General features: G+C 43.7%; 1 protein-coding gene across 1 annotated transcript in view; it reads left to right on the top strand.

Annotated features, from left to right (window-relative positions):
- The window catches only part of BAG4 (BAG cochaperone 4), a 260,231-nt gene extending 239,154 nt beyond the window's left edge, over positions 1-21,077 (top strand). Inside the window, exons 5-6 of the mRNA XM_069617941.1 lie at positions 5,246-5,353; positions 19,490-21,077. Coding sequence (XP_069474042.1) covers positions 5,246-5,353; positions 19,490-19,978 — 597 coding nt within the window. The 3' untranslated portion in view covers positions 19,979-21,077. The remainder of the gene's footprint in view (positions 1-5,245; positions 5,354-19,489) is intronic.
- Positions 21,078-22,253: the final 1,176 nt, after the last annotated feature.

The raw sequence follows: 22,253 nt of genomic DNA, 5'->3' as shown, positions 1-22,253 counted from the left end.
CCTGAAAGAGTAAATTGCCCCACTAAGCATAGCTCTCAGGCTGAGTGGGAGGAATTCAGAAAAAAGATGCTAAGCGTCTTCGAGAAAGCGGCCTCGTCCCCCTCGAAGTCAGCTGAGGGTGATACCCCGGGTGAAAAGCCCAAAAAATCTAGACGCCGCGAGTCGAAGCACCCGGCGAAAGAGTCAACCCGAAAGCGCCATGATCCATCGGGAAGTAAAGCATCTTCGACACCATTGTTGAAAGCCCCTTCGAAGCATAGATCGGCGCCATCGACGCTGTTAATGAAGGGTTCTGCGCATCCGTCGATCGAGTCGACGCCGGCGTCGACGCCGATAAAAGAAAGACCCACGGCTACTCCACAGCCAACGGTTACTTCGAGAGCCTCCGACACGACGTCGAACGTCGTCGACATCCTCGAGCAGGATTCCAATTCTCTCAAGTTCTTCGAGGCCTCTTCCAGTTTTCTCGACGCCTTTGTCGGCGCCTTCGAGGATTTTTACATCGGCATCGACGACATCGACCTTTTCAAGGCCACTGATGATGGCTCCCTCTGCCTTAGAGATGGGTTTTATACCATTTCACAGACCAGAGCATCCCCCCCTTAACTTCAATTTTTGAAGAAATGGAAGATTCTGATCAAGAAAGGTCTTTTGGGCTGCAGAGGACCACATTACCTGAACCAGAGACTTTTGCCTGTGAGGAAAGAAGGTTGAAAGACCTTCAGGATGCATTACAGGAAGCAAGTGGCCTAGACACTTACCCAGAAGTGGAGTTTGTCAAACCAGACCCAGGGGAACATGCTGATACCCCTTATAGAACCCTAATGTCTAGAATTATGGAGTTCATGGGTTGGTCTGCGCCTTCACCTGTTTTTCAACAGGATGACCTCACAGATATTCTGGATAAAGGTCCACAGGAGGATCCTGTGGTTCCCTTTCATTCTGCTTTACAAAGAAAGATTTTGACTAACTGGGAAACTCCTGAAGTTGTCCCTGCGGTTAACAAGAAGTTGTCAGCGAAATATAGGCTATCTGCTGCTGACCCTGAATACCTATCTAAGCACCCTACTCCAGAAAGTCTTGTGGTCCAGGCTGCAACTTCATCAGGCAGTACTTCTGCTTACCCTACTGCTCCTCAGGATAGGGATGATAAAAAAATATGATGCCATGGCTAAGAAAGTCTTCTCAGCCTGTAGCATGGCTTTAAAATCTATTAATGCAACTTGTACGCTCGCTAGGTTCAGCCACACCTTTGTGAGTGTGCTTCATCGGCGGCTGACTGCATCCCGGAAAGAGAAGAAAGGGACGCGTTTTTAAATATCATCAGAGATGGCAAAGATGCAATTTGCGAGTCCCTTCAAACTGGCATCGATTCTGCTGACAGAATCAGCTGGGCCATGGCGGCAAGCACCACAATCCGCAGGCATGCGTGGTTGAGAAAGTCCGGCTTTGCTTCTGACGTACAGGCCAGACTTTTAAATATGCCCTTTGACGGTTCTTCCCTATTTGGTAGAAAGGCAGATGACAGTTTGGAAAAACTACAAACATCTAAAGCAGCAGCTAAGTCACTAGGTGCTGCTATCCGACAAACTCATTTTCGTCCCTCAGGATCCTCTTGGAGAGGAAGGTCCTTTCGCTATTATTCCTCATGGAAGAGGCAGAGGACGACCGACTCAGAGGCCAAGGAAAATTTACCCGTTGTGGACGGGGTAAAGGAAAGAAAGCCGCAGGAGCCGCTTTACCTTCGGCAACTGCATCAGCCGCTCCCAAACCACTCTGAGGTCTCCCATCACAAGACACCTATAGGGGGTAGGTTAACTCACCATCTGACGGAATGGCAGGCTATTACGTCAGATGCTTGGGCATTGGAGACAGTTGCCCAAGGTTACTGCCTGCCTTTTCTACGCATCCCTCAGACATCCACCGGGGAACAGCCCTCTGAAAGTGCCGGATCCGCTCCTCTTGCAGGAAGTTGTAGACCTGCTAGAGAAAGGTGCCATAGAACCGGTACCTGTAGCGGACAGGAACAAGGGCTGGTACTCCCTCCCCCCCCCCCTCTTCTTTCTCATACCAAAGAAAGACGGAGGACTGGACTGAGACCCATCCTGGACTTACGAGAATTGAACAAGTTCCTCAGGAAGGACAAGTTCAAGATGGTAAAACTCTCTCAGATCCTTCAGGCCCTCCAGCTTCAGGACTGGCAGGTATCTCTGGACCTTCAGGATGCTTATTTCCATGTGCCTATCCATCCCAAGCACAGGAAGTACCTGAGGTTCGCAATTGGCAACTCTCATTATCAATTTCGAGTTCTGCCATTTGGGCTGACCTCCGCCCCGAGGGTCTTCACCAAGCTAATGTCGGTTGTGGCTGCAAGTCTAAGGAGGGAAGGGATTCACGTCTACCCCTACCTGGACGATTGGTTGATCAGAGCAGTTTCTTCGGAACAAGCTCGGATCCAACTAGATTGTCTGCCACTCCCTTCACAGGCTGGGCTTCTCCCTCAATTTAAAGAAGTCACAGATGATACCATCACAGAGACTCCAATTCATTGGAGCAGTCCTGGACACGTCCCTGGGAAAAGCCTCGCCACCAGAGGTGAGGGCTCAAGATATTCTGCAGATGGTCACCAGATTTCAAAATGCCCAACGTCTCCCAGCCTATGACTTTTTGAGGTTGCTAGGCCTCATGGCATCCTGCATATTCCTTGCGCCAGAGGCCCGCCTGAGAATGAGATCCCTTCAGTGGGCACTGAGGACTCAGTGGTCACAATTCTCAGGGAGGATGACAGATCTCCTCCGGATTCCGGACAAGGTAGCCCACGACCTTATATGGTGGGCCTCTCCAGAGAACATCTTGAAAGGAGAACTGTTTTGGCAACCATGGCCGGAGATAACAGTAGTCACAGACGCCTCACTCACAGGGTGGGGAGCCCATGCCAACCACTTGACCATCAGCGGTCGTTGGTCTCCATCGGAGTCCAGACTACACATCAACCTGTTGGAGCTGAGAGCCATCAGACTGGCACTGAAGGCTTTTCTGCCGTCTGTACGGGGAAGAAACGTCCTGATAATGACGGACAATACAGTGGCCATGCACTACCTCAACAAAAGAGGCGGCGTAGGGTCACTGCCACTGTGCAGAGAGGCGATGCAGCTCTGGTTTTGGGCAATTCAGGAAGGAATCTCTCTATCGGCAATTCACCTAGCCGGAGAGAAGAACTTGACAGCGGACGCTCTGAGCAGGCAGAACAGTCTCCCACGAATGGGAGATAGCTCAGGAAGTCCTTCAAGAGATCTTCGCCCTTTGGGGAACCCCTCAAGTGGATCTGTTCACCACCAGTATCAACAGGAAGTGCGACAGATTTTGCTCAAGGGAATTTCCCCCGAGAGGAGCTCTAGGAGACGCGTTCGTAGTGGACTGGGAGTTCCCACTTCTGTACGCGTTTCCTCCGGTCCCTGTCATTCCTCAAATGATCAGGAGGTTGAGAAGGTTTCGGAAGACCATGATCCTAATTGCCCCGGATTGGGCCAGGAGAACGTGGTACCCGGACCTTCTGGACATGTCCATTTGTCCTCCAATTCGTCTACCGTACAGAGAGGATCTTCTCTCGCAGAAGGGAGGTCAGGTTCTCCATCCTGCCATCAAGACCCTCAACCTTCACGCTTGGTATCTGAAAGGTTGAGGTACAAGGATTGGGACCTTCCAGATGACGTCATGGAGGTGTTGCTTTCGGCCAGAAGACCAGCAACTAAGACTCTATACCGCTGCCGATGGAATAAATTTTGCAGCTGGTGCAGAGAAAAGAATATCAAACCCTTTTCATGTGGTACACCTGCGGTGTTATCCTTCTTACTTTATTTGGCAAATTCGGGCCTTCAAATTGGCACTATTAAGGGCTATCTCGCAGCGCTATCGATCTTTAAGCGCACTGCAGAGGAGCCATCATATTTCAAAATTCCATTGGTAATACAATACCTGAAAGGTCTAACTAATGTTTACCCTCCAAGACCATTCAAAGTTCCCTTATGGGACTTAAATCTAGTTTTGAACTTCCTAAAAGGTGCCCCTTTTGAACCACTCAACTCTTGTTCATTGACGTTTCTTACCCTCAAAACTGTTTTATTGGTAGCATTAACATCTGCTAGAAGGGTTAGCGAGATACAAGCCCTATCTTGTAAACCTCCTCATACAACTTTTCACAAGGACAAAGTAGTGCTACAGGTGAAGCCTAACTTCCTCCCAAAGGTAGTTTCGGAATTTCACATTACTCAGAAGATTACTCTACCTTCATTCTATCCTCCTCCCCATCCGGGGAAAGAGGAAGAGAGACTACAAAGGCTGGACCCAAAGCGAGCCTTGAGTTTTTACATCAGTAGACTTGCTAAAATTAGACAAGCAGACCAACTCTTTGTAGGTTACGCAGGACATAAGTTGGGATTACCAATAACCAAACAAACCATCTCCAGAGGTATCGCAACATCCTCAGCTTCTTCTACCTTTACCAAATTTTATAGCCTGGATTCCTCCTCTAGTCAAGAGACTAGATTTGGCAAAGTTGTGTTACACGCTGTTCATTCTTAAAGGGTAATATGGCATCTCTTACTCCCGCCTCCAATCACATACCACTGCTATGGGAGTCTATCAAAGGTAAGGAATACGTCGGAGGACACAATCCCTTCGAAGAACAAGTTACTTCTTACCTTGTAACGTTCTTTCAATGGGATGTTCCTCCGACGTATTCCTTATCGCCCCTCCCATCCATCCCCGCACTAACATTTCCCTTGTGGTTGCAGCTTACGCTCCTTCAAGGGTAGTAACCATTCATACAATAACTACTTTACTCTACAAAACGGAACTGAGCAACGGACGCTGCGCGTGGCCATTTATAGGCATGATGGCGTCGATACGGTGGCCGACGAGTAGCACCTACTCGACGGACGTCGAAGCACAGCGCCCTCTACTGGGGACATTTTTTTTCTGAGGCCAGCAAGCTGGAGATACAAATATCAAAGATAAGGAATACGTCGGAGGAACATCCCATCGAAAGAACGTTACAAGGTAAGAAGTAACTTGTTCTGGTGGAGAGTTTGTGCCTATTAAATGTTGCTGCTAAACTGCTCTGGTTCTGTATGCTTAGCAGTGATGATCTTGCATTATGAGGACTAGGAGGTACAGTAGTCACTACATTGAGTAACTTGTAATATTCCCATTTCATGAAAATCTGAGATTTCTACTTGTGATGCAGGAGAACTGCCATTTTCGAGGAAGGGGCGTGGAGATGCAGAAGAACGGGGTAACAAGAGATGCACAGAGAAAGGAAGGAGACAACGGTGAATACAGGGAGTGTGAGAAGGTAAGGCACATGTTGTGGTAGGGGACAATAATTCACGGAACCGGAAATAAATGGGAGATTATTGAAAAGTAGAAAGGAGGATATAAGAATGAGCAGAGAAGACTAAAAATGCATGCAAATATTTAAATGTTCATCAGGGAAAAAGAACGTTTGAGCGGTCTTCAATGAGTGTATGATTGGATCAAATGCTAGGAGCATACATGTTTCCATAATTTACCTCTTGCATGATTATAGGACTTAATTAAAAATGCAGACAAAATACTTGGTATTCTTAAACACTTGGCGCAAAGATAAGTCGGCAGATCTTCTGTTCTTCTGGTGATCGCATGATCTAAAATAATTGTATGGTGTTTAGTTTGGTGTGCAATGATTTGCAAACTGCTTTTTCAAAGGTCGTCAGTTTGGTCGACTTACTGTGATTTTTGGCCAAAAGCATACGTATATGCATCTACATCAACACGCAAAGGAGATGGGTAACTTTACACGTAGGTTAGGGACATTGTTACAGGAATGCCCTTATTCGGATTCGAAAACAGGCCAAAATATTACTCTTCACCAACTACTGGATGCCGGCCTATGCACATCATGTCATTCGAAGCAGATACAAGTCACAGAAAGATTGCAGGGTAAATATTTGTCAAATGATGCATTTGAAAATAAGTTGCGAAAGCTAAGAAAATTTCTACGCTATGAGATTGTGTCTCAGGAGTATACAGGAAGAGTATACACATTTGGTCACGGATTTGAATATGTATAAGCAACTTCCTGGCATCACTGAAGAAGTTAACAGTACTCACTCCAGTGTGGCAGCATTTACCTGCCAGACACCTGAAACATTGACAGCAAATGAATCCCTATTAAATAATTTGACAAAAAATGAGACTTCTGCACCAAGATGTTAAATCGAACAGAAGAGGAAAAGTGCCAGGAAACTGATCCGGAGGAAAACCAGGAGAGGCCAGTAAGCCAAGAAATGTCAGTCCACAAAGCCAAGGGCTGCAGCAGAGGAGGACTACAAGGTATGGGAAACAGAAGCTGCAATCCAAGATTAAATAAACTCAAACACAATGCAAGTCATGTTGTTTAAAACTAGTCTTAGAGACCACCTGTTTTCATAAACTTGTTTAATCTCTTGCCCACTCTTTCACATGCAAGCACCTTGATGCCCCTGGTGTTTTTATTTTTGCGCTATACAAAGGACCTGATTCGCCCGGTCAATTTTTTCGGTTCCTGCGGTTCCACACTCTGACGAGGGGGTCTGGACGAGTTGGATTGTGCCTCTGGAGTGTCCTTGATATGTCTGCAAAGACTTGCATGGATTTGGCCTTTCCACGACGATGTACTCGAAATGGTCAGCAGGTCTCCTGGTATTGGCGTTCCCCTGCCCTGGAAACTCACAGGACCTCGGGAGATGGCTCGGATCAAAGTTCGTCTTGGGACTGGTTGTCCCACAAGTCAAATGGAAGGAATCCTCTTCGGAGTTCCTCTGTCGCATCGAAAACTGGGTCAGGACAGCAGTGGTTGCTTCAGTGTTGCAAAGGATCTGCAGGTGTCTCTGGGTGTCTTCTCCTTTGGTTACTTCAGCTTCTAGTGGGTGACTTGCTTTTCACTCCAGGAGCCTCACATTTTATACAGTTCCAGCCCTCACTTGACTGCAATCTTCCTCAGCAGTTTACAGGAGGGGGCGTTTGGTCCTATTCAGGCACTCTGGCAGACAAAGGACAGGGGGGAGGAAAACTACCGACCCCCCCCACTTCCTGCCAGCGCAGACACTCTGCAGCCTAAGCTGCGACACCCAAAATTTCCTGCCAAATGCAAATCTCACATAGGCCTCCCCTCCCGGAATGGTAGAAGGACTGACCAAGAAGACCACGCTAGTAATGGCGCAGAAAGAAGTGAGGCCCCGAGTTAGTACTTGGGTGCCCCTATTGTGCACTACCGGAGCTATGGACATAGCCTGCGGTAGAACAATTACACAATAGTTGGTAGAACACGTCCACTGCCACCAGCCATAACTAGGTGATTGTCTATGTGACTAAAATTTCACAGGATCTGAGAGAGAAGGGGATAGTGAGTATCCCTTTGGCCCTCCACATAAGATGGCGTATGCAATCGCTCAGGCTATACAGTTTTAGGATCGATGCATACTATCCTTAAAGGAATGGTTCGGTCAAAATTTTGTATTGCCCGGTCGGCCATGTGTTTTTAAGCCTAAGTCGCTTGATTTCAGAAACATTTCCTATGGACCATACCCGAGTTTTCGTCCATTAAATGCACGCGAAAACAGGCACCAGGGAGCTGCCATTTTGTGATAATCCTATCATTTCCCCCATCGCCCTGGCTGACCTGCTTTTGTGGCACTAAATCATATTCCCTGCCCCTGAGCCTGACATTATCAAAACATTCATATTCCCTGCCTCTCTCCATGACGTTACTGTGCTGCGTAGGCAAACGCGCCCAGTCGTCTTCTATGCGACTTCACACAGAACCCGGAAACCAACACAGATCAGCTCACAACACAGCGCGCCACAAATCGGAATATGAAACTACTTTAAAATCAAACGGCAACACAGTAAATTTGGTAAAGTACATTTATTTGACATTAAATGTTTATAGAATATTCAGCAATTGACATATGAACTCCGAAAGTAATTTATTTTCTTTTATCTCTATCCGCAAATCCTTAAAATGTTATCCTGAGTCACGCGCTGTTCCTTTATGGTACACAGGGTGTTGGTTTTCGTTCAAAGAGGCACTTTTGTCGCACGTTGAACCGCAAGGCTGTTCCATCAAGTAGGCACTAGGCCAGCGTAAAGGTTGATATGTTGCTTCTGGCCGCTAGTACCGCGTAAGGGCATATGGGCCCTTGGGGATCGTCCCATAAGATCATCAGAATGGTGCAGTTGTTTACATTAAGCTGCAGCTGGCGGCTGAAGAAACCGTCTGCCGGTGTCTGAAACTGGTGGCAGGGGCAAAACGGGAGTATGTACCTATTTTGAAAACATAACATTTATAATTAGTCTCGCCATCCGATCTTTATTAATATTATTCATTTTATTTATTACGGCCGAGCTGAAACTATTTGCTTTCAAGTATAGTGCAATGGAGTATGTTCGGCTCTAAAATCAATGCGAAAACTAACTAAATAAATCGAGGTTGGTACACAATGAGAAACGACTTTTTGTCTACATGCGTGTGGAATGTGGACCTGCATGCCCATGTGTCCGCTACAAGGACGATCCCACAAACCTTTTCAAAGCTCTTCATTCATTCATTTATTCATGCATCCATTCATTAATTCTTCATTCCGGTATAAAAGCGTCTAAAGAGTTACTTACGTTAGATTTGCAATTTCCATTGTGTCTCTGCGTAATGCAGTCCGTAAATCCCACTGTGCTCTTGACAACGATTTTTCGTATACTGAACTAACATGAAACTCGGTCTAGTTTAAGAATTTTCTGCCTTATCGTCTCAAACGTTATTGCACCCCCAAAGCCCCCCTTCAAATGAAGTTCTTTCAGCATGGTCCCTGTCTCTCAAGGTCAAAAAACAATAGAACCTTATACTGCCAGTGCGAGTTGTGGGCCTCTTCAGGGCGCAAGCTGAATATCAAAGCCGCTGACCTTCACTAGAAATTGGCATACATTCTTTCTTTGCAACATCCCGTAGTAAAGCCTTCTGTGAGAACTTGAAGTTTCGAATCCATCTATGTAGTGCGCCTCAATGTGCAAATGCAAACTGGCTTCTCTCTCATCTGCAACGGCTCGCTTGGCGCGTTCTAAGGCCCCAATTTTGTCCTCGTTGTCTGCGAGCTTTGAAGCCCCAAAGAACCATAACTATTGAGACTTTTAATTTTTTGGGGAAGGTCAGGTGAAAGTATAAAGTACCCGAGCAGTTGATTTGAAAGTGAGATTTATTGCTTGTTTGTTTTATTATTTGCAATACGCAAGCCTCCCCTCGGTTAACAGCGCCCAGCATTTATAAGAGATTGCGAAAATTAGTTACATCAACAAAAATATATACATACATAAATAGACAAGGTCAGCAATATGAGGTGAATAGAGAGAGAATTCAAAGATGACACCCAGGTAGTTCGGCACCCAGGATGGTGAAGGTAGGGGTTAGGGTTAGCGTACTTTGTATGTACACTGTACAATAAAATGTATTTACAAAAAGACAATCGTATTACAATTATTTAAACCGGGATTTGTACTTCACAACCAGCTCTCCTTTGGGTGGACATGGCACAGTGGCAATGTTGGGTGGCAATGGATCAGTGCTCTGCACAGAAACGTTCAAAATTCCATATCTGTGCTTCTCTAATACAGCAACAATAAGGCTTTTGACAAAGTCGAACTCCATTTCCTCATAGACTGGTTTGATCACCCATTGCTTACTTCTTTTTGAAAAGGCCTTCGTGTAGCGAGGCATCCTTACATTACCCTTAGTCCTAGATTGTTCACGGCTGAGATTCTCGTCATGGGCCAAGACGGCAAGTAGAGTCCTATGTCTCATGCCCTGTATGCTGAAATGCAAGCGCTTTGGCCTGTACTTTAGGCACATATTGTGGAACACCTCCAAACCTGTGTGACAGAATTCTGTCAGTCCCCCTCAAATCTCTTGATAGTTTTATCGAAAACAATCTTCTCAATGGCTTTGTGTGTCGGTGAAGATGGATTCAACCACTTCTTCTTCCGTGCCTCCACTGGGGATAAAGGGCCATGTTCACATTGGTGGAAATGTAGGTTTTCTGACCAGCGGTGCACGTTGGTACAGTGGTGCATCAGTGACAGCCATTTTTCAAGTAGTGTGTCCACTAACCCTTTACAAGTTTTGGAACTCCACCAAAGATGGTTGCTGATAGACTGGGACCACTCTGAAATACTTTCCAAACCTTTTTTTTTTCCCTGCAGCCGAGATTTTCTTACTGACTGATTTAGCAAGATGCCATACGTCAAATTGATGTTTAATATGTGGGAACTGCTCTCTCATTGTCTTGCCAATTGAAACGTGTCTGTCCGTGGCTATGAGGTCGATGTGCATTCCCCTCGATTGTAGATATTCCACTGATTTTATAAATCCTAGTTTCTCCATGGCCACTGAGGATGTACATTGTGTTACCTGCACGACCACCGAACTCACAATTTTCTTACTATCCATGTCCTGAAAGTGGTAGGTGCAGTACTTGGCAGAAAATCCAAGGCTGTCGCACGGTCCATCGCCTGCTAGCCTGAATCGTTTGCCTTCGAATGTACTTGCTAGAGACAATTATTCAATTTTCCAAGCATCACTAATGGCCGGAAACAGATAATCATGTTGGTATTTGTAGTACTGCGTTTTTGAAATGAAATGGAGTCCCACAAACTGAAAGAAAGACTCTAACTTTCTAAAACTGGACCACTAAAAAGTGATGCAGCTGCACACAGTAGATTGCCTGCTGGCAGTTTCCCCAGCATCGGTTGTGCAGACCATGAGAACGTATGATGTAATCTACAGGCGGCATGTATTGTGACGTTACTGCCTTGTTTTTGACGAGTCACACGAATCAATGGCTTCCCACATACTTTCCCTATGACGGAATGCCCACATTTCAGCATACTTATAATATCCATCAAACAACTGTCGAATACTATGTATTTGCCCTCTTTCATTAGACTGTCATCCTGCGTCAAACTTGATTCGGCCTGTGACGTTGAGGACATATCACCACATTTGAAAGAAATATCGCTGCTATCAAGTTCTGATGCGTCGGTGAATGCTGCTGCTGGTTCATTCTCTGTCATTTCAACATCTGTTACTTCAACATTGATGGGAGAACACAACAATGTCGACAGCTTTTTTGGTGGCAATTCTTTGGCGGGTGTAGATTGTGTGAATTGATCTGCGACTACTTCAGAGCTATCTTCAATACTTCCAGTATCATGTTGTTGCGGCGGTGCGGTCGTACTGTAGTAATGGTCCAATAAAACTTTGCTGGATTCTCCGGACACATTCACTTCATGTTCTGGCCATTGGACATGAGCATCCCGAGTCTCAACACGCCGCGTCTGAATTAATAGTTCCTCCATAGTGTAAATGGTCTGGCAAGCAACATCTCTCATTCGCTTTACTGTCTGTGTATGTATAGTTCGTAGACCCACGGGTAACTAGAGGACAGATTGGAAAAGGGATGTTCAGTTTAAACACAAGATAAAGTATAGTACAATTGACTGGAAAAAAAACATAAAATAGTCCCCAGCACAACAGTTTTTCTAAAGTTATGAACTGTTTGTAACTAACCTTATTTTGGTTTCTTTTCTTTACAACTTTTTTGACTCTACCTTCAACATCTGCACGCTGTTGCTCTTATACGTATCCGCATGTCTCCCCTTCCTCTTGCGCTGCAACGACTATATTTTCTGTATCCGCATAGAAAGCACGGAATGAGGCTCCATCGACTCCCTGAAACATAGTATTTTCATTACTCTGTATCAAAATATTGTTAGTGTAAAACGCACGTGAGGACGAACACACATGTACATCTCAATAGCCAAACACGATTTAAACATTGTGTGGAACAATCAAATGACAAGTATTCAAGCTCTGATGACCTAATTCGATGGAGATGTCAGTATCCATACCTCTTATAACTGGAGGGTAAGCTCATGAACAAGTGGAAGGACTTGGGAGCTAATAATACTTGAAACAAGTGGGGAGGCGTCCTGCCACTTACTTTTGATCCATTTACCTGTATGGTAAAGGCTGAATTTCTTTGCATGCTAATTATGACAGTGGTTATATTATTTAACTGACTGTCATAGGTTTTCTTTAAAGATGAGTAAGAGAGAGACCCTTATGGAAATGCATCATAGCATACTTTTATTATTCTGCTAGTGCTAGTAGGTACAAACACAGTACTTGCGTTAGTATGGTTTTCAATATCGTAAACATAACACACACTTGGGTCGACGGCACAGGTACATATAAAGAGATAACCACAAATGTTGCATTATCTAAAAGAATCAAGGAATATTTAAAAATGATCAGATTTAATTGACTTATTTCTCCAATGTCTTTACATCTGCATCATCTAAATGTGATCTTGTGATTGTAGTGGAAGCTCCATTATCTCCCTGAAACACAGTACTTGCGTTAATAGGGAAGAAAGTATAGCAAATGGAATCACGTTATATGATCACGCTTGATGTAGCTGTCAGTAACCATACCTCATGCTGCTGAAGAATATCTAGGGCTGTTGTCAATGTGGTGCGCACTTCCGAAATCTGTTGCGCCGATTCGTATCGACATGGTCCTGCATCCACCGGAATTACTTGAATGTCAGGCTCCGCATCAAGTGCAGGGGTTGACGATTCAACAACAGCCTGAAACATAGTATTTGCATTAGTAAGGATTACAATATTGAAAACACAAAACACGCTTGGGGTCGACCGCACAGGTACATATCAACGGCTAACCACAAATGAAACATGGTGTAGAACAATCAAACGACAAGTGTTCCAGTCCTGATGATCACAGTCAGTTGAGCTGTCAGTATCCATACCTCGGGCTGCTGAAGAACATCTAGGGCTGTTGTCAATGTGGTGGACGCTTCCGCATCTCCCTGAAAGACAGTACTTGCATTAGTATGGATAACACTAATTATAACTGAAAACAAACACCAGGGGACGACAACTAAGGTGTATATCAATTGGAAATCACTAACCAAACAATTGGTAAAATAATCACACGATACATACAAACTATTACTTGACATGCATAAAACAGGTCTGTAGCGGAATAGCCAAGTATGATTACCTGATACGCGCTAGAAGTGGTTGATAACTTGGTTGATAACTGCGAGCACGTGACGGAAGTAGAATGTTCTTGCTTCAGATTCAAGGGATAGTCAAGAAGCTGTAAAGGTAAATTGTTTGATAATGAAATGCCAATATTTAAAATTGCCATGTAAGGAGACAGAATACTTGAGTATTGCGCAATATAGCACAGTTCCCTGTGCCCATATATAGATTTTGTTTGTGGGTTATGAAATCTAAAAATAATATATTGATAAATGTCATTATTCAAAAAGCTATACTCATATCAATGTCGAAAGTATTACAAATTGGAAACAACACCTAAAATATCAATGAATCCATTCGGCTACCTACACACTACTGCAAGGCCTAAAGCTAAAAACGGACACTTGACTCACCAGTGGCGGATTGTGGATGAATAGCATTTGCGAGCAATTTTCGTGTCGATCGCCGTTTGTTCTTCTTTGTTACCCAAGATGTGGTGTACATGTTCGAGGGAAAGTGCCGGCTGCAGATGCGGTATCGATCACCCCTCTTGTCCTGTAAGACTTGTTGGACTCTACTTTCCAGCTCATCCAGTGGATATCTGCAATGTCTGACCCATTCTCTTATTCGATCAACAGTTTTAGGGAATACATGCATTGTAGTGCCTTCAGATTTAGCATGGGTCTTCGAAGGGCAACCACTAATCGAACAGGCAGGCATTGTTGAAAATTATGAAAAGTAAATATGAAGATTTTTATAAAACCTTGATGAATAAAAATGTCAAAGTAAATGAACCATACCATGCTCAATGCAAGGTTTGTTTTGGTCGCCGGAACTATACCAGTTCATCATGTGCGGCTTAGTATTTGCATAAGTTACAGAAATTTCTGTTTTGTCTTGCACGAAAAGGGACCATGCTTACATTATAGACTGGACCCCCGAAGGATGCAATTCGATGACAATTGACACAGATGAAAATAAATAGATCTATTGATAGCATAACAATTGAAACTCAAGTCAATAGCAATGAGACCAATGACCATAGCTCTATTGGGTACTGTAATAGCAAATAGATTGAAATGTAAAAATGACCGAAATATGACTAGGATACATGGCCTTACCTTGACCAACAAACAGTTGGATTCAGCAGGCCGAGCAGTATGTTGCAGGAGAACAGGTAGATGGCCACAGGTAGCACACTGACGAGTTTGCTCGAAGCGGTCACAGATAGCACGGCGACGAGCAGATTAGCATAGATCTCAGTGCTTCTCAGGTAGAAGGTTCAGGAGCTGACTTGGAAAGCACAAAGATGTTCTCATGAGACCTATCAAGTGGTTTATAAAGTATTAGAAACAGGGGTGTGTTTGTGAATGAATGACGTGTGTATGTCGTGGTATTATGTTTATTGCAGGGGGGAGGCCTGCCTGGAGACTCTGGGTCTGAGGAGGCCATGTGAGCGATGGCCCTTGGGCGTGGGATACCTTTTGAAGTGTACATGCTGTTTGGCACCTTGGCCGGTTGCGCCTGTCACCGCCCCCCATGCCAGCGCTCATCCCCGGGTGTGAACCGCCTTTGATAGAGGGGGTGGGATGGATGGGCCTGGGGCGTGCAGATAAGGCACAGGAAGACTGCTGAATGGAGACACACTTATGTGGATTGCAGGGGGGCGGCCTGCCTCAGGGGAGGCCGAGGCCTGCCTGGAGACACGGGGTCTGAGGAGGCCATGTGAGCGAAGGCCCCTGGCCGTGGGATACCTTTTTGAAGTGTACATGCTGTTTGGCACCTTGGCCGTTAGCGCCCGTCCCTTGCCCTTATGTGATGTTAAAGGACACGGGGCATCCATTTTTGTACCCCCTTTCCACTCCATTTTGGTGACCAGGCCGCACTGCAATAGTACAGCGCACAGAGCACATGGCCCACAGCCTCGTTCCCACTCTGACTGGAAAACTCCAGAGGTATTTGCAACAGCTAATAAATGTAACACATCACTCTCTGAGATCACGGTCCTGCATGTGAACCGGCTTGAACCATGCACATGGCTCATTCATCTCCACAAACGTGTCCTTGCCCACGCACCCTCCCAGTGGAAAGTAACTGCCATTCTGACCCTTAAAACCCTTAAAAAATCGAAACAACCGTTGTTAAAATATATGTGGTGTTTTATTTTGTAGCTTATTTTGATGACACAAAAATACAAAAGTTTACACATTGTACAGTTCAGGTTGCAGCACAGCGAGAGAAAATCCCCTGTACTGACCGCTGTCACTCGGGAATGTTTCTCTTATGGCACGAACGGCACAGTCGGGTATCACTCTTCGAACGCGGTGTCCAAGCCTCCTGTGAAACCACCATGTAAAGGAACGATAGGCAACCAGCCTGTACCACCTGTGAAAAGGAATGAAACACACTGTTTTTAAATGACCAAGATCATTTTAATAAACGTTTGTTGTCAATGACAATTCTTGTAACTAATGGCATTCTGCTCGGACAAATGCTATCTAGACACTGCACACTATTGAACGACTTCCATGCGTTACAATGATATGTATATGTAATTTTGGATATAGTAGAAGACCATGAAATAGTAGTGGCATCACAAGCAGAGTATACTTACTCGTTACTCGGATTACGAGGACGAACAGTTGCGCGAAGTTCGTGCATAAGCACCATCGTTATCCTCAACACGGACCGTGTGAGGCAGGCTGCCCTGAATTCTGGCAGCTCGGTGATGCATTGCGGTCGTGGCTCGGCTTCCGAAATGTAGTCCACGCATCCCGAGTTTTCACAGCAGCAGCAGTTCTCCTCCTCGGTCGGCATTAGCTTGCACCGATTGCATGTTCACCAGGTGGAAACACCGTCCATGCGACTAGGTCCAGTGTCTTCATCCGTTGATTCGTCCTGCCAACTGCTGTCCGAAGCCCCACCGTTTTCGCGTGTTTCCCTTTCCAGTAGTTCCTCCTCGGTATACTCGGGCTCGTACATGTTGGGCATTATTGTATCCATTGTGTGTTGCACAAACTAAAATAATTGATAGCGGTGGTACTGGTATCTGTCCACACGGGCTACAAGCAACAAAGGTAGCTGACCAGAGCACAGAAACGAGTCACAGAATACTCAAAGTAACACAGAGAGCGGAATGGAATCGAAAATCTGCTGCTGTGTGTTGTGAAACGGTCTGTTTATACTTATTGAGGAAAGAGGCGTCCTGCCATTTTCATGGCGACACGTCATTAGCTGAAGCGCAGCGAATGTTGACACGAGACGTGCTTGAGCGTTGTGAAATGGGCGGAACGCGTCTGCTGATGACAGGCTCAGGGGCGCGGGATATGATTTAGTGCCGCAAAAGCAGGTCAGCCAGGGCGATGGGGGAAATGATAGGATTATCACAAAATGGCAGCTCCCTGGTGCCTGTTTTCGCGTGCGTTTAATGGACGAAAACTCGGGTAAGGTCCATAGGAAATTTTTCTAAAATCGAGTGCCTTAGGCTTAAAAACACATGGCCGACCCGTAGGGGCAATAAAAAATGTTGACCGAACCATTCCTTTAAGAACTGTAGTTACTCTAGGATAAAGAAAAAGAACCTCAAAGTAGGACCCTAAGGGTCCTACACAACATTGCACATGAGGAATTGTGTGCTGCAATAGTAAAATGCAGATGTTTCTAAGGGTTATGGAGGGAAATGGACTCCATAGGATAGGTACAATACTAAGACTAGAGTTCCAAAAGACATTGCCCATAAGAATGAATGGTTGGAAAAAGTCTCCGTTCATTCAGGATTTCAGGAAAAGATCCAGAAGTCCAGCAAAATGTGCTGGGGTTCTCACTAGGAAAGGGATGAAGTACAAACATGATAAATATCCCTAACAAGAGCCTCCAGCTGTTACTGTGAGCCCACAAAGCTAATCTAAGAACAGCTCTGGTAATTTCTAAGCAAAAGGGCTGGACGTCTTGGTAGCAAGGAGTTTGTGTCTATTTTTGACCTTCTGATTATGCCCTCATTTAGGAGGAAGTGTACCTGGTGGCATCAATGGATGTCCTCTATGCTTCTGTGCAGCATGATAGTGGTATGAATCCATGTAGCTACATACCTCCTCAAATCTAGATCTTTAAGTCAATCTTACTGAGACGATTCATGAAATGATCATGTTCTGTCTGCCGAACATACCATAAACATCCAAGAGGTACAGCAATGGGCAAAATCTTTTTTGCCTCTTGTGTCAACGTTCTGTTGATGGTGGGAAAAGCAAGTCGTTTGGACTAATGAAAATGCACAATTTACAGAAACGATTGTATTGTTGCTACATTATATTGATTTATTTAAGTAGTGAAGCATCAGCTATGAGTGGATATGTCTTGTATCCCATCTTAATTTCAATAATGTTTGTAATTTAAATAAAGCCCTGGTAAAACAAGTTATTTTTAGATGTCACTGTTTGACAAGAAAATGGCACATTAAATGCAGAATTGTTTTGAAAGCCCACGAGTTCTAATTCCGTCTTGCACGCCAGTAATAGTTATCCTAATAACTTGAAATGAAGCATTAGTTATGGAGAATGTATTTGCATTTGAAGAAATTGCTTTGGATTAGACACCCTTTGATTAGGTAAGTAAAATTACAGCAAGAAATTAGGGCATCACACCAAGGTTATTTATTCTGCATATAGGAAAATATGCTCCATGAATGAGTATCATTTATGGGTGACTGGATCATATTGAACACTAGTGATGCACAATAGGAGCAAGATGCGTTGAGGCTAATTTTGAAATTCAATATCAAAATGTAAAATCACAAAAATAATTAGACGGGCATGGTCTAGGGCAAATAGTCACCTTCCCTGAGGGAATCTTCTGCATCTATCATCCCAAGTACAGAACAAAGGAAAAGAGAAAGCTGGCTTAGGGAAACGTACCAAGGCTTTTATAAAGGTACTACATGCAAGGCCTGCCAATATGCTATTAAGTGTTATACAGAAACTGGTCCAGTTTTGAGGCATATGGTCAAAATGATGTCCAAAATTACCTGCAACACTGATCATGTGGTGTGTGTGTTGACTTGTAGTTGCAATAAGTGGTACGTTGGGAATAGGATTTGCAAACTTAAATTGTCTATTCTTCAGCATGTAAGAGTGATAAATATATTGTTGATTTGGACTTCACTCTCCTAGAGGACACAATCTGGATGAGGAGTTATACATTTGTAGGTACATAAAGTCAGCAAGAGTATTAACTGTCTCCAAGAATGTTATTTTAAATGTATTTCTGTGTATGTATATGATGTCAAAATACACAAGATCCTAAAATAAATTTTTTTAGATGCAGCTTCACATTAACTGATGGCTACAGCGCTTGACAGTATTTCAATCCAATGATTGTTGCAGGGATTTTCATCTTCTGGGTAATTAAAATGTTAAGCAGTTTAAGGATGCAATTTTATATGACACACCTAAATTATGAAACTCTATTACAATAGTAACCAGACTGTGGGGGTCTGTACTCTGAAATGTGCTTGAAATAATGTAGCCATTAGATCTTTATCAATGGATCATGTTCAGTTTGATTGCGTGTTATCGCCCTAAACAAATTGTATATCGGTCACTGCGACGTTACTTTGTATGGTGTGGATCAATTGTATTTTTAACTCTAGGCACAACAATGGTCCTTAACATTGGGGTGTATCAATTTTTTCTTCGTTATTTTAGTTTTCAAAAAGGCTGGTATGCAATGCCATTAGGTTTGACACAAATTTACATTTTTGGTCTGCATTATTGTAAATAAATATATTCCTTCATTGAGACATCTGGCAACATTATGCTAAGCCATTTTGAATATAGGAGAGTGCGTGTTTTGCCTTTTCTAATTAATTTATATTTTTGTATTCACCATTAGCATGTCTGAACCTTGGAGTGTGACCATCTATGGCACTGGTTGGTGCCAGTTTGTTGAGCGGAGTAGGACGTAACACGCTACACTGCATTGTGCACGCAGGCCCATCTCTTTTCGCCACCCTGGAAGTGTGTGTGTGTGTGTGTGTGTGTGTGTGTGTGTGTGATGAGGCCGGGGGGGGGGGGGTTGGGAGTGGGGAAAATGCGTGAGGTATGATCACGCATAGCAGGTTAAACTAAAAGTCGACAATAGGTTGACCAAAGTAAGTAGACCAAACTGATGACTTTTAAAAGGGGTCCATGTACTCACTTTAGTGTGAATTCCCGGTTGAGTTAAATAAGTAGTCAATATATATATGTACATTGAACAGTTTGGCAATGTATATCATTCTTGCAAGTCTGATTTATAAGGAATACCTGTTGATGTGGGAAATGGAACTAATTGGATTTCTTTTTTTTCATTTTTATGTTTATAGGATCCCTCATACCCCTCTTCATATAGCAAGCAAGATCAAGGGACAGACCATTCAGGTTATTATCCAGAACCTGAAACATACAATGTAAGAACGATTCAGGATGACAAGCCATCACCTGTGAACCCGAAATCGCACTTCAGTGCTTCACCCCAGCTGTATGACAATGGACCTGTAAAAGAGCTTGCAAACCAGGATGATGGTTCCAATTCTGTCCATTCAAATTCATCAGACAATCTAGACTGTCACCCGGCAATTCAAAAGATTGTACACGTTCTTGAGAAGGTCCATTTTTTGGACAATGAAGTGGAAGAATTTGTTGGGAAAAAGACAGACAAGGCATATAAATGCCTTGAGGAGCTGCTAACCAAGGAATTGTTAGAATTGGATTCAGTAGAAACAATGGGATTGGACAGTATTCGGCAGGTCAGAAAAGAGGCTGTTCGAAAGCTCCAGACAATCCTGGAAAAACTTGAAAGAAAGGGATTGTAACCTTATGTTTAATGAAGTCACAGTAGGAGCCGCATGCTGCTCTCCCAAAGATCTGTGGATTTGGTGACATGAGATGCCCTGTAACTATAGTCTGCTTTAAGAAGCAATAAATGTGTACTGTACTTCGATGCGCTAAATATTTGACAGCCAAAATAGGAGTAAAAGTTGAACTTCCATCCACAGGTTAGAATGGCCTTCTATCTTGTCAATGAGTATATTGAAGGAAAATGACTAATTTTGAAACTGCCAAATAAAATGCTCATGCAACAACATACTTATCTGCTCCTGAACAGAACTTTTGTGGCAGAAAAACAACTTTTAGTTTTCTCAACAAATTACAGTGACACAAGGCTATTCCTAAGAGGGCAGAAACAAAGTGTAATAGATGCCAAATATATAGGCTATCTGTTATTGTAAAATGTGAACTGGTTCTGTACCAGTTTAAAGGTTACACTGTTGTATTTCTCTTAGCAAAGCCTGCCTACACACAAGTGAAACATTGTGTTTGCTTATAGAACTAGTTTTATGGACCATCGACCATTGTACCAGATTTACTCCTAAACCATCCGTGTGCTTTGGCGGAATGTATCTAGTTCAACATGGCTGGTGCACTACACATTGCATTGGATATTTACAGAATAGGGGAGAACGTATCAACAGCCAGTGCCTATGGCAATCCTGTTAAACGCCACTTTGTAGTTTTTCTGTTCAGAATATTAAAGTATTTTGTCATAGTGCTGGATAGGAAAAGATCATTATTGCAGTTGCTTGATATTTTTATTGTATGGACTGACATATGTGGTTTGTGTCTGAATATAAGATAAGCAGGAGATTTGCATTTTTATTTGTAGTTTGTAATGTTACAAAAATATTTCACGACTGGAGTATAACTACATCATGTTAGTTTTCTGTAAGGTACTTCCATGAATACAAAACATTTGTTAACACAGCAACATGACTATTGAGCTGTTGTTGTTATTTTACATATTGCACCATGATGTCCAGAGGGTCATTTTAGTAATCTCCTTGAAACTGGATGTCGCACTTGAACGTCTGTTTTTGTGTGGTGTAAGAAAAAATAAACTTGCTATAGTTTAAAGGGTGTTTTTGTTCCTTATACGATGGTTGGACTTGCTCCGTGTGGCAGTGTCATTTATTAGGTCAAGCACTCATGGTTATTAACCTTTTCTTCATTTTGCCTAATTTATATTTGGCTAAAGAAGATAAAGACATGCGATTAGCAAGTCGAAAACAAATGACCCCCGGAGAAATTCATGTTCATATCTGTATGCTAAAACTTAAAAATAAAACCATAATTTTAAAATTGCATTCTTCCTACACTGTCAGGTCCAGAAATTAGTCCGAAGGTAATGCCAACTATGAGGCTTAACAATAAATCCTGTAATAGTGGGTGTAGTAGAGCACACAGGCTATAGTGAATCACACCCAACTTCATAACCTAAAAAATACTCAGCCACTACCCAGACACCAAATTGCCAATATGGAGATTGCAGTTAGCTGAGCTCTTTACAACAAGCCCCTTGTAAGTGGGCAATAAGTATGTGCATTGTGGGACGTCTCCACAAAAGCCTACAACACTTCTGGGTCAATAGATAATTCTCTTCCTTCTGTCATCCACCTTCAGTTTGGCCATGTATCAAACTATTACTGTTGTACACATAAAGATGAGATCTTTCTTACGCACCAACAGTTTCTTCCCTCTAACGAGTGTTACCACTTAGGTGAGGGAAAAGAGGCACCCCGCTTCCATTTCAGCAAGATTCTTTAATTGATGAGGCTTTCCTTTTTAATGCATCCCTGTCATTGTAAAAGCAAAGGGGTGTGATCCATTCCCAACCCACCATCTGCTCCTTGCCATAGTTCCCTTGTGATATGGAAGGATCCACCATCCTCCTTTTCCCTCCAAGTTATCTAAGAAGGTCTGCATCTCCACAAATATCCACTTCAGGTTGTAGATGTGGATCATCCAAAACATGCACATTACTGGCCATTCTACAGTTCTCGTGCTTTCTAGCTTTGAATCCAAAATGGCCTTCGCTCCCCCACCTCAACAACGCACCTGCTGCCTGCAGTTGACTCTCTACAGTTCGCATCAGAGTCTCCACCATCTGAATGCCCATGTCAGCCCCTTTAAAGGAGTCTCCATTGTATCCATAGATGAGGTTGCCACTTATCAGCTATGTCTAGCACTTCCACCAAGATAAAGCCTCACATCTGTTGTAATCTCATTCTCGTCACTGTCCCGTTTTCTAAG

This window comes from Ambystoma mexicanum, chromosome 10, assembly GCF_040938575.1.
Source record: "Ambystoma mexicanum isolate Mex_15411 chromosome 10, UKY_AmexF1_1, whole genome shotgun sequence".
NCBI lineage: Eukaryota > Metazoa > Chordata > Amphibia > Caudata > Ambystomatidae > Ambystoma > Ambystoma mexicanum.
This window is presented reverse-complemented; position numbering and strand designations above follow the sequence as displayed.